Here is a 12,621-nt window from a genome sequence, read left to right as displayed (position 1 = left end):
AAGACGCACACTTTTAATTACATTTGATTTTACTGTATTTAGTTGTATATGTATTGCTCACTGTAAGTTTTATGTGTTTTTATGAAAGGTGCTGTACAAATAACATTTACTTACTTTACACGTGTGCAGAGTTTTCTAAAATGTACTCCTAGATAGGAGAATGAATTTTGGTCAGTCATTCTCCCCATGACCAAGTCCCTGACCCAGTGTCCACACGATGAGCTCTAATGACAGGTGCATCTCCTGCATGAGCTTGTGTTGGAAAATATGTAGATTTATATTTCTGCATCTGTTAACTAAACGTTTGGATAAGTTATAATTTAGCTTATGCAACAGGCACAAAGAAGAATGAACTCTCAGTAGCATTCATTCTGCTAAAAGAACATGTCCATGGCATTCTTCATTACAGGATTAACATCAGCTTCTCTTGTTCATTTCCAGCAGTTAAATGTTTGACAATCTGAAATTAGAGGCACTAGAGGCATAATATGGTCTAAAACGTGAAAAACTGACCCAGTTCACGGTTTGCAGCAGACAGGACACACTTTACACTGTCTCATGAATTCTGAGCATTCTAGTTTTTCACAGATAATTGCAGCCACAGTAATGCCAACTGTAACTAAATAAATCTTCTATAAATAGAGCCAACCAGAACAGTATCAACTCGACCTAACAAAGTCATGTGGTACATCCCCTTTAATGGAAAATGTGCATCTTCTTGGCCTTTACGTTCATTTTATTCGGCCAGTTCAGTCTTTGCTCGGCTTATTCTGTTTAAAGTATACTAAAGGGTCTATTACTGCTCGTCCATGGAGATACTGCGAGCCAGACTATTAAAACACCTGTAAAAGAATAAAAACACTGTTATACTGTGAAACACAAAGCAGACCCTCCACAAGTTACATCATCACATAGTAACGCACTCTTGAGTCCATTTACTTTAGTATTTTTATTCATCAAACATCTGTTCCATGCACACTCAGCCTCGGTCACAGTATCTCAGCGTCACGCCTGTCTCTACAAAGAACATTGCTGGAGAAAACAATTACAAAATAAAATTTTAAAAAAGGAGAAATGACGACAGATAAACAGCAGGGGTCAGACTAGAGTTAGACTGGGCAAGACTTCAGGCCAGTTACATGTCCAGGGAATCGTTTTAAAATCCAAATGGATCCGTCCAGACAAAGGGGCAATGTCCAAAGAAATCAAAAAAGATTCAGCTATTAGAAGACATCAGTTTGCAAAACATAAATACTGTGTAAAAGTATCCGTGCACATGTAACTGGACCCACCTACATAAAAAAAAAAAAAAAAAAAAAAAGGAAAATAAGCACAAATGTGGATGCATCAAGACAAAGCGAGTTTTAAAAAATGAAAACATGGAGCTGTGAGGCCAAAAAGAAAATCCTCCAATATTAATAATTATTTATTTTAAACAAAGATACTACAAACCTACCCACCGCCCGCCAACCAATCAGTGCACAGTATTCAGAGTCAATATGAAAAATAAAAATGTTAAGGACAAAAGTACTTTGATTAGGTGAAGCCAACACAGCCATTTATTCTGATTCAATGATGACAAAGGGATCATTATTGACACGTATTAATACTAAGGACTTGCTAATTAGTTCATGATTTAAAATAGTGGCGTTTAAGTTGAAATATTCAAACTGGATTTAAGGTTCTGGAGTCAGGAAATACTAGGTCAGTTCAGATCACGCTGATTAAACGTTTTCAGATTCTCGTACAAAATGGAGACAAAAGGATTTTCAAGCTATGTTTTCATTTCTAGTTTAAGCTAATAAAACGACTTTTTTTGGTACTTTTTCCATTTCTGTACAAAAGGGCGTGGTCAAGAAGTGCAACGCCGTTTAGACACACATTTCGGGGAAACCGGGTGAACAAAAGTGGGATAAGCGCTCGAGTTAGTGCCGTTTTCTTTCCTTGTGGGGTCGATTCGTATGGAGAGTTGTTCACCTGCATCTAACTAATTTGGATTTGAAAGAAATTAAAACTAATTGTAGCCAAATTTAACATTTAGAAAAGACAACGGGGGGGATTTAAATCTGGGAATACATACGATTTCTAAGGGAACAGGTACGTACACGAGTCCCTGAACAAACTTTCACGACATCATTACATATTTTGACTAGAAACACGTATAATCCTCGACTCTTATGTTCACGTACTTCCAAATGAATCAGGATTTCATCAGATACAGCGCTGAATAGCAACAAAAAGACTATTTTAATCCATTCGAACCTTTGAGCAAGTCATTAGCATCAGCTTTAGACTCCGCGGTTTGGTCTGACCGGCCGGCTTGTTTTCTACCTTTATTAGCTTTAGCATATTAGCCTAGTCTTAACTTCTGTTAGCGTAGCGACGGACGGCGGTTCTCCATGTTTTTTTATGGAATGATACAGTTTCTGAAAATTCTCTCAGTCCCAGGCTTTTTGTCCAATCAGAGTCTTCCTTAGAGCAGAGGGGGAGGGTCTTCCGGTGTCTGTTAACCAATGCCCTCAGAGAGAAGAAGAGGTGGGTTTTGGGCGTTTTAGTGGAGAGAGGAGTTCGTTTAGTCCTTTCGGGGTCTCCTGTTTCTGGGAGATCTGCGCAGAATGTCCTCCTCCAGTTTCTACAAACAAAGGGCAAAATGGAGAAATGAAGAAAACTGAAACTGCAGCGTTAAGAATAATAAAGTTTGCAGCCTTTTCCAATTCAGAGAGCAGTTTGAGAAGAAGCGTTTACAGACGTTTAAAAAGGCCCTAAACTGCATGTAAAGACAAACTTATTTAAACCCTGATTCAGTCCTGGGCTGTGTCCAAATGTCCACCCTGGTCCCTCGTCCTCACACGCTGCAGCTGCACCAAGATCATAACATTCATATTCTTATGGACCAATAATCACACGTTTTAGTCCAGATGGATCTCAGGAAAAACAGATTGATTATTAACGACAGACTTTAGAGTTTATTCATAATCAGAGCGAATGTCAAACAGCTCTTCTGCCTCAGACGTGTCGTGTCCAGTTAAAGACACTGGTCACTGTTTTTCACACTCACACACTGCGATGTGGTCGACTGACCCATAGTGACCATAATCACATGCAGTGCATCATGGGAAAGTTTGGGTGCACAACTTTTGCACCTGCTGGACATTTGGACAGCACAAAACAGGGCGGGGCCCTCGATGGTGTCCCATGTCTGGACCAGAGTGGACACTTCAAACAGTCCAGAGCAGGTTAGGTGTTCAGTTTATGTTACCATGGAGACCTACTGGTGTCGTCTGATTGAATGTGCTGAATGTTAGTCCTGGTTCACACTTAGCAATAGTCAGAATGAAAGAGTAACCAACACCTTCACCTGAACAACTAAGAACTAAGAACAACGACCCCAGAAAAGAATCAATATTTGATTTGGCTCATGATTTTGTCAGAGGAAAGCATCAAACATGATCTGAAATACACCAATCAAATGCATGTATTTTAAAAGATAAACTTCAAAGTTTTTTCTGCCTTTACCTCTTTGTAACATCCAAAATTATTTTTTCTAATAAACAGTAGTTTAATGACATAACTTTCCTCCAATTCAGAAGTGAAACGTTTCCTTATATTTTCGTAGCAATAGAAAACGATTAGGGTTGTTCCGATCGTGTTACTGAGATTCTGATACTGAGTCAAGGTGTATTTGTCTAAATATTGACAGCAAATACATTTGTGTTTCCTCATTTAACCTCTGGACTCTGTCGACAGCCTCCCGAGGCCAGAGTAAATAAATATATATAGCATTGGAACAACCCGCCTCATGTTTGATCTGGAGAGCTAAAGCTCAGGTTGTGTTTACCTCATCCGCCTCCGTGTCCTGCTCCAGCTCCTCTGCCTTTTCCTCCTCTTCTCCATCTTCTCCTTCCTCTGCTTCTTCTCCCTCCTCTGCTTCAGCTGCATCCTCCTCCACCACCGCCTCAGTCTCTGCCACTGAAACACACAACGTCACTCAGTAGTAAGAAGCTGGAGGATGAACCTCCTGAGCGGCCGCTCAGTCCTATGTTGAGTCCTGTTCTAGCTGCAGTGTAGTCGTACCTGGGCTGCTCTTGTCTTCCTCTTGGGCAGCCTTCTCTTCCTCCTCTTCCTCCTCCTTCACGTCTGGCTGTGGTTCGTCTGTTTTCTTATAATCTGCAGCTGGAATCTTCTTCTGTTGAGGACATAAAAGAACGTTCATGATCACAAGTGAAAACACTTCACAAAACATTCAACTCATTTGGGCGTTTGTCGCTCCGTCTTCCTGTCACTACAATAGAGAGTCTGTCTCAACCGAGCGACAAGAGAAAGTCGTGACAATCAGTGTTTCTTTAATGCAGCAAGAGCTGAAGAACTTAATCACATCCAGAATCAATAAAGGAGAAAATAATACTGTACTCTCATGGCCAGATTCCAGTAGTAGTAATAATTAATATATATATATATATATATATATATATATATATATATATATATATATATATATATATATATATATATATATATATATATCTCACACACAATCTCTTTTCGGTTTCACAAGGTTCAGAGTTATAAGTCTCACCTTCCCAGTGCAGCAGAAGACGATGATGAGGACGAGGGGCAGAGCCACCGTCAGAACATACACCACCCACAGCCACGGACGCTCCTCAGCAGCAGACAGCATCTGAGTGGCCAAACCAGGCTGCAACACCACAAGCAATCAGGTCAATGAGGAGGAGCCAGGGGAGGAGCAGAGGGCAGTGGAGGAGGAGTAGAGCCAGTGGAGGAGGAGTAGAGCCTGGGGAACTTTGCTGAATTCTTACCTCGGCGGCGCTCTCTGCACTCTTCTTGAGGGACCACCCCTCCGTGGCCCACCTGTCGGCCGTGTTACGCTCGTCTGTGATGAAAAAGTTGTCAAAGAAGATCTCTGATGTCATGGACCACAGCTCCAGGCCCACGGCGTTGAAGGCGCTCATCTTAAATGGGTCCAGATCCTCGAAGAAGGCCGGGTTGGGAATCTTACGGGGCTTCCACACGCCCTGATGACAGAGAAATGAGCTTTCAGACAGTGATGTCACACTAATGCAGTGTTCTCACTGAGGGGTTTTGGCATGGCACGCCATACTCAAAATATACAGCCAGGTATTAAGATCACGGCAGGTATGAAAAGAGTGATCTTAATAGAATGATATTAAGATAATAGGATATTAAGATCACTGTGCGAGCGCCGTAGTACTTTTCACACGTTTTGTCCCATCGCCATCCTTCAACCTCAGCCCAGCGAGGACACTGGGTGTTCAGTAGAACACTCTAAATAACCATTGCACTGTATTTGTGACATTTCTCGCTGTCTAGAGGGATCAAAAGGGCATTTGGTGAGAAAATGATATTTTCTGTCTGCTTTTTGCTGTCTTGTTTTGACCCGAGTCAGCATTCTCTCTCCTCCAATCCTCTGGCTGATGTGAGGACCCCTCCTTAGCTTAAGAGGCCAGACTGCTTTAGGGTTTGGTACCCGTGTGGTCCTCTTTGACCCCACTCGGCCTGGTATGAGTCACTTTGCAGACTTCAGACTGTACTTACAGTGGCTGAAACTGGGTCTAACTGGTGCTGCATTTGAACTTGTGATACAAAAGTTTCTGCCCCAGAACAGGAGGCAAACTGTTGCTCTAGTTCCTCGTCTGTGATCGTTGCCAAACCCAGAGACAAGTTTTGTTTCATATTATGACCAATCTGAAGTAGAAGAGCGTTTCTTCAGTGAGGCGTTACCTGGTAGTTGGGGTTGTCGATCATTGGGGGCTTCCACTTGCCCTTGTAGTTAGGGTTGTCGATCATGGGTCTCTTCCACTCGCCACACCCAGGAGCAGACTCACATTTGGAGTTAGGAACCTGAGGTGCCTCCCACTCTCCATCCATGTCTTCATCCCTGGAATCACACAGAGTGTTTGAGATAAAAGACAATATATGTGGATTGTAATATCGATAGATATCTGAAAATATTGGCGTACCGTACTTTATAAAGCGCAATTAAAAGCCTTCAATTTCCTCAAAAAACGTCAGTGCGCTTTATAATCCAGAACGCTTAATATGTGGATTAACTCGATTGTGATTGCGATTGTGAGGTACACGGCTCTGACGAAATGTAAACTATGTTATTAAAACATTACGGCGACCAAAGTCAGGAGCCACGCAGACACCTAAATAAGGTACCCCAAGATGGCTCTTTCCAAGAGACCATGGATGTATTATATTATCAAGAGACACGCTCACGACGCAGACTTTAAACTCTGAGCTGAAGCATCAGGAACGACTGTCAAACTTTCACGAAGGCCAGAACCATCAGAAGGTTCCAGTGACTCTGATAATGATCAAGGATGTGGGATGTACAGCATCCAGCCCAACTGTTAAACTCAGACACTGAAGAAGAAGAATTTGAGGGATTTGTGGATGAAGAAAGAACTGAAAAAGTGTGTTGTATTTTACGAGTTATAACTGAGCAAGTCTGAGTTGTTGTGAATACGTTCATTAACGTTTGAACAACGTTGATCTGAAAGAGTTGAACATGTTTAATAAAGTTCAACTGACTGAGATCTGTGTTTTGTTTCACTTAATGCACTTTATATATGAAAGAAATCCCAAATATGTATAAATCCCAAATATGTATAAATAAGGTACCCCAGTTCGCCTTTGTGCGCAAAATACGGTACATATATATTTTTATTCTCCAGTTGCGAGATCATGTACAAATTCATCCTATAAAAGAAAAGATGATCTGCCCCAGATTAAGCTTTCACACGTTTAGTGTTGGAAAAACGTACTTTTAAAAAAAGAACAGTTTATCAAATATAGCTTTCTCTGAATGAATTTGAATGCCAATTTATTCTTAATTACATAAACATTGGACATGATGCTGCTGGTGAAGGCTCTGTCAACACAGGCTCAGGTCTGATTGTAAAACCTTTTTTGAACCAGTAAAGAGCGCATGCAGCCACTTTCTTACTCCCCACGCTTTGAACCCTCATCACGGTGCGTCTACTTCAGAAGACACATCGTCAGGCTTCAAAATGCTGTGTGTTTTATTACAATCAGACCCCGGTGGAGGTGGTGGAGGTGGTGCAGTGTCTCACCAGTCGTCTGGTTTCAGAGCGTCTGGGTCTCCGATGTACTCTGGCTCCTCGTCCAACCATCCTTCTGGTTTGACTGCAGACTCATCAGGGACCTGCGCAGGAGCGTCCTCATCCCTGAAGACAAGAGGGTGGAGCCACTGTCAACACAAGCATTGTAATAAAACCATTCAGACTCAATGCAGACATATCAATAAATGTAATGTTTAGATTCGTTTTCCTCGAGTCGCTCCCTCCTGTCACACTATAGGCCGCCATCAGTGATCCACACTGGACGGCTCCATCTGCTCGGAGTTTGTTTAAGGCTTTATTTTGTTCATGTTTTGGGTTATTATCTGTCTAAATCAAAAATAAGCTGACAGTTTTGCTACATAGAAGTCTGTAGTTCATTGTGAGCAGTGAGGAGCACACATTGCTGCAGAGACACGATCTCCTCGTGTTCAGAGCGCGTGTGGCTTTATGTGCGTTTTGCCTCGTTGTGTGCAGCAGCTTCTTCTCCTGTGGAAATGTAGAAAGAGCTTCTGCATGTGGCACTAATCAGCCAATCACGTCGCTGCATTCATGACCATGGCCGGATGAGAGAAGTTCTGATCAGTGCAAGAGCAGAACTCTCCCCCACGACACATGACAGCGCTATATTCTACCCCAAATCAACTTTTAAATAGCATGGCAATAATTCTATATATATTTTTAAAACCACCATTGTTAGATATACTGTTGTTTTTCACCATATTGTTTGACAATTAATTGCATAACACTTTTTACTTCATAGCAAGTATAAAAGAGACTGAACTTCTGTAAACTGTATCTGATGTTGCTGCTGAATGATAAAACTGTTGCACTGATCATCTTTAGATCAGGCGACAAGAAAAGATTTCCTAGAATCAATGCATTAGACGTATTAAATGTTGTGCTCCGTAATTAACATTGTTTGAGATGTTTTAAGAGGTTATATATTGTCTGTCAAATTAATTACTGCAACAGAATGAAGCGCGTGGGCCACTAAGAAGCAAAACTGCAAACACAACGCACAAATAAAACTGGGATTTTATGTAAAGTAATGATATTATTCACCATGTAGTTTTGTACATTCTGAATTGGAAATGTTTGGTAAAACCTTCAGATGTATCGGCTCGTGAGCTTCTGAATTGTAATGAGTCATGTGACATCCACAGAGTCACTCAGATCCACAAAATACAAATACATTCAGTCACAAACAAGGCCCACTGGTCAGGTTTATGGAGAGGCGAGCCAGTACAGCAAGAATGTGTTTGTTTAAAAACACCATCATGAAATGCTATTGGGCGAAAGCTTCCAGCTTTGTTGTGAGTTATTGGAGCGCCCCCTACTGTTGGAAGTCTAGTAACACACATGCACACGCAGAGAAACACACGGACACCTACACACACGGACACCTACACACACCGACACCTACACACACGGACACCTACACACACGGACACCTACACACACGGACACCTACACACACGGACACCTACACAGACAGACACGCACACACACGGACACCTACACAGACAGACACGCACACGCACGTACGCACACAGACACCTATACACGGACACACACACTTTCCGCTTGAATGAGGTGTGTGTAAACTCATTTCTCACCAGTCTTCGGGCTTGGTGGCATCAGGGTCCTGGATCTTGGCTCTCTCGTCCCAGTCGTCAGGTTTGTTGTCATCGGGGTCTTCGATCTCTGCGGCAGGATTGACTGGAGGAGTCATGTCTGTGAGGAGGCTCCCACTGTTCACCACCGTCTGATCCACCAACACTTCGAACGAGTTATCAGGGTTCAGCACTGGAGAAAAGACACAAATTCAAATTGTTTTTTTTTGGTCAAGAGTTTATGTATTGTGAGGTTTGGTGTGTGTAGGTGCTTTGGAGAAACTGGCCTTTGAAGTATCTCTATAAATATGTCTAGTATATATGTCCTAGACAACTCTTTGGATGACATGGAAGAATAAAACATCTTTAGCAGCAGATTGGACAAGAGTAAAAAAAACTGAAAGGAAAAGATTGAATTCTGCCTCAAATTATAAATCGTTTCTTTTCATACTCGACCAGCCGTGCACACGCTCTGGTTGCCTGGAATGTTCCACAGTATGGATGGCATTTAAAATAAAAATAGAGATTCTCTGTGGTAAAGGTAAATAAACATGGATGGCTGTGGCCCTCAGACCTTCCCGCACTGTGGCCCCATACGGCCTTTTACTAAGGCCCTGTGTTTTACGTTACATTTCACTTAGAGGCTCCTCCCCTTTGAGCTTTGCCTTGTGTGATAAAATAACCTTAGTGCTTGCTTTATAATATGTATTTTGAGTTGGGGAGTCAAAGCGTTTCTTGGGCCTCCTGCATGGTAAACAACCAGCCCATTTCATTTAAAGTTGAAACTTGTATAAGTTGTAAATAACATACAGCATTTCATTGAAGCAATTGCTTTTTTTGCTCATTATTTTTAATCAGCTTAGAATTTTGCCAAACAATTTAACATGGCAAAATATATATCGGCAAAACCAAACCAACAACAACCTAAAACAGTATCAGTTTTTCTATGCTGACAACACAATAATACTTTGTAACGTCATTGTGTTTGTGTGACGGAGCCCTAGATCTGACAAACAGGACTCATATTAACATATGAATAATGTGTTTTGTAGATGAAGCTCCTGCTTCACCTTTAGGATGGACTGATGAATGAAGGACTGATGAATGAAGGACTGTTTGAACCTGACCCTGACAAAGCCTGGCTCAGACGTCCAGATGGTCACAGCATATTTCTTATGTAGAACACGGCTGGGGTCACAAACGATGTGATTGGCCAATCGCAGTGTTATAGTATGAGGTCTCTAACCGTCCAAGACCCACGATCTTTGAGCACATTTCAAACAGGTGTCCCAGTCCAGATTTTGTACTACAGTACAGCAGTTCTACAGTACAGTAGTACTGGAGGATGGTGCTGAAGAACAGCAGGAGCACCTGTTGTACTACACAGTACTGCAGTACTGGAGGATGGTGCTGAAGAACAGCAGGAGCACCTGTTGTACTACACAGTACTGCAGTACTGTAGTACTGGAGGATGGTGCTGAAGAACAGCAGGAGCACCTGTTGTACTACACAGTACTGCAGTACTGTAGTACTGGAGGATGGTGCTGAAGAACAGCAGGAGCACCTGTTGTACTACACAGTACTGCAGTACTGGAGGATGGTGCTGAAGAACAGCAGGAGCGCCTGTTGTACTACACAGTACTGCAGTACTGTAGTACTGGAGGATGGTGCTGAAGAACAGCAGGAGCACCTGTTGTGTGGCCCTGAATGACCTGAGGTGTCAGATCCAGTCAATGAGATGTTTCCATGACAACTGGGAGTGGATCACGACCCCATATATTTGCATGACTCCAACATTTTTGTCAGCATTATTTTTCTTTGTGTAAGTTTAAAATATTTACATATATAAAAAAGACAATAGAACAAGACCAGATAAATAATAAATCAAAGTAAGCAGATGCCCAACAAGTGAGAAAAGAATCAAGGCACCAAACATCCCACTGTGTCAGCTTTAGTAACAACTGTGGGAGCTGCAGATCTGGATTTGGAGGTGAAAAGTGTAAAGCAGAAAGACTGGTCTGATCTACTCCCAACAGGACTCTGCTCCCCTCTGCTCCCCTCTGCTCCCCTCTGCTCCCCTCTGCTCCCCTCTGCTCCCCTCTGCTCCCCTCTGCTCCCCTCTGCTCCTTGTAATACATTAATATAGCGCTTCCTCTCTTCTTCTACACTCCTCCACTGCTCTGTCTTCTTCTGTTCATATTTCAAGGCAAATATCCTTGACACACATTTAAAAGCGTCTGCTGCCTCTGATTGATCGCTATTATTTCGCACAACGTGCATGTATTTATTAGAGATATATAATATATTAAGAATATAGCGGGTCATATTTCCTGGGTTGTTTTACACTCACACACACCGTGGCTCTACATGTAATCAGATCTGCTGAGCAGAAGAGATTGGTCCAGACCCTTACCCAGAGTGTAGAGGTGGGTCTTTTTGTCAGTGTAGTAGGTCCTCAGGTCTGCGTCTGGTTTCTTGGCGTGCTTCTCCTCAAACTCGCCGGTTTTGGGGTTCTTGTGTCTGAAGATGAAGTGCAGCTTGTAGTCCTCTCCACATTTGTCCGGTCCAAACATGATTGTGTACGGAGTCTTGTCCACAAACTGGGCCTGGGCAAGCAGCAAAGAGGACTACATTACCCACAAGCCCTTACAGTAAAGTGGAGACAACCGTTTGAACAAATGTTTTAACTCCAGTAGTTTTGCAATAACATTTTATGAAATGCAGTTATTGGAGATGGCTCCAGTACTGGGCCTCCAGACTGCAGTTTTATAATATTGGTAGGTTTCACAGATGAGGATTTAATTGTGCTAGTAATTGAAGAAATAATATTATCAGTGCTTTTAAATGTAGTAGTGGAGGTTTAAGAGCATTCATAGTAACAGAAGAAGCAGTACCAGGTCTAGATCTGGAGTCTGTGTGAGCAGTTTGACGTAGGCTCCTCCACAGTCGATCCCAGACTGGAAGTTCACCTCATACCTGCAGAAAGTATGAGAGGATTATGTGCTTGAATCAAAGGTTAAAGGTTACAGTACATTAGGAGTATCTAGGACATCAAACAAACAAAAATCTAAAATGATAGTAGTTCTTACTGTAGGATGAGAGGCTTGTTGGTGAAGGAGAAGGGCCTCAGGAGCTGGGCTGAGATGGCGTGGTGTTTGGCCCTGGACTTGAGGACTAAACCTTTGTCTCCTGGAAGTTTGGTGTCCCTCATCTCCTCCACAGACCATTTACCTGAAGAGAGGCCAGAGAAAGAGGAAACGGTCACCACACACAGAGGAGGAAACGGTCACCACACACAGAGGAGGAAACGGTCACACACACACAGAGGAGGAAACGGTCACACACACACAGAGGAGGAAACAGTCACACACACACACAACCTACCATCATATTTGGCAATGTCTTCATCTGTATCTTCCTTCTTGGCAATGGACAGCACCCATCTGAAAAACAAACATTGGATTAGTAAGAACTAAGTGTATTGTGGGTTTGTACAGACGTGAGGGGTTAGGGTGAGGGTCCTCACCCGTCCAGTGTGTCTCTGTCAAAAGCCTCTGCAAAATAGTGCTCTCCTCGAGGCTCTGGAGCCTTGTACGTCACCTGCACAAACAAGGACAAGCAACAAATCATTCCAGACAGCCATTTTGTGTAAAGACAAAGACATGAGTATGAGACGATTGCTTTGCACGTGTCCAGGTAACACGTTTAGCCTGTACAGAGATGAACATGTGAAGATCTGTCATGGATGCATTTCTTCATATCAGCAGAAGAAAAATGTTCAAAAATTCAAATGTTATGTTCAAACTTACAAATATTACTGTGCGAGATCATTTAAAAATATATATAATGGCCATAAATATAAGCTTATGGGCCCCTAAATG

General features: G+C 42.3%; 1 protein-coding gene across 3 annotated transcripts; it reads right to left on the bottom strand.

Annotated features, from left to right (window-relative positions):
* Positions 1-930: 930 nt before the first annotated feature.
* Positions 931-12,340, bottom strand: canx (calnexin). 3 transcript variants are annotated; one of them, XM_072451450.1, is made up of 14 exons: positions 12,267-12,340; positions 12,125-12,183; positions 11,830-11,971; positions 11,635-11,716; positions 11,154-11,346; positions 8,744-8,933; positions 7,119-7,232; positions 5,761-5,917; positions 4,818-5,033; positions 4,577-4,696; positions 4,075-4,186; positions 3,839-3,969; positions 3,517-3,544; positions 931-2,632 (listed from the first exon to the last, which is right to left on the bottom strand). In XM_072451450.1, the coding sequence occupies exons 3-13, from the start codon at positions 11,949-11,951 to the stop codon at positions 3,536-3,538; spliced, it is 1,446 nt and encodes a 481-aa protein (XP_072307551.1). In that variant the 5' UTR covers positions 11,952-11,971; positions 12,125-12,183; positions 12,267-12,340; the 3' UTR covers positions 931-2,632; positions 3,517-3,535. The 3 variants fall into 3 exon arrangements, with proteins under 3 accessions (XP_072307551.1, XP_072307549.1, XP_072307550.1); XM_072451448.1 differs by lacking the exon at positions 3,517-3,544; XM_072451449.1 differs by lacking the exon at positions 3,517-3,544 and having other exon boundaries at positions 4,075-4,183.
* Positions 12,341-12,621: the final 281 nt, after the last annotated feature.

Source organism: Eucyclogobius newberryi, unplaced genomic scaffold, assembly GCF_026437365.1.
Source record: "Eucyclogobius newberryi isolate DKJ021-1_F unplaced genomic scaffold, fEucNew1.0.hap1 SCAF_19, whole genome shotgun sequence".
In the NCBI taxonomy this organism is placed as follows: Eukaryota; Metazoa; Chordata; class Actinopteri; order Gobiiformes; family Gobiidae; genus Eucyclogobius; species Eucyclogobius newberryi.
Note: the sequence above shows the minus strand (reverse complement) of the source record. Positions and strands in the feature narration are given on the sequence as shown.

What these genes read in the sequence shown, in the direction of transcription:
- canx (XM_072451448.1), bottom strand. Translation starts at nt 11,951, where the DNA reads ATGAGGGACACCAAACTTCCAGGAGACAAAGGTTTAGTCCTCAAGTCC. An exon ending in GACCCACCTCTACACTCTGG is followed by an intron (nt 8,934 to 11,153) that starts GTAAGGGTCTGG and finishes TCTTTTCTCCAG; the next exon opens with TGCTGAACCCTGATAACTCG. An exon ending in AGGACACGGAGGCGGATGAG is followed by an intron (nt 2,633 to 3,838) that starts GTAAACACAACC and finishes CTTTGTTTGTAG; the next exon opens with AAACTGGAGGAGGACATTCT.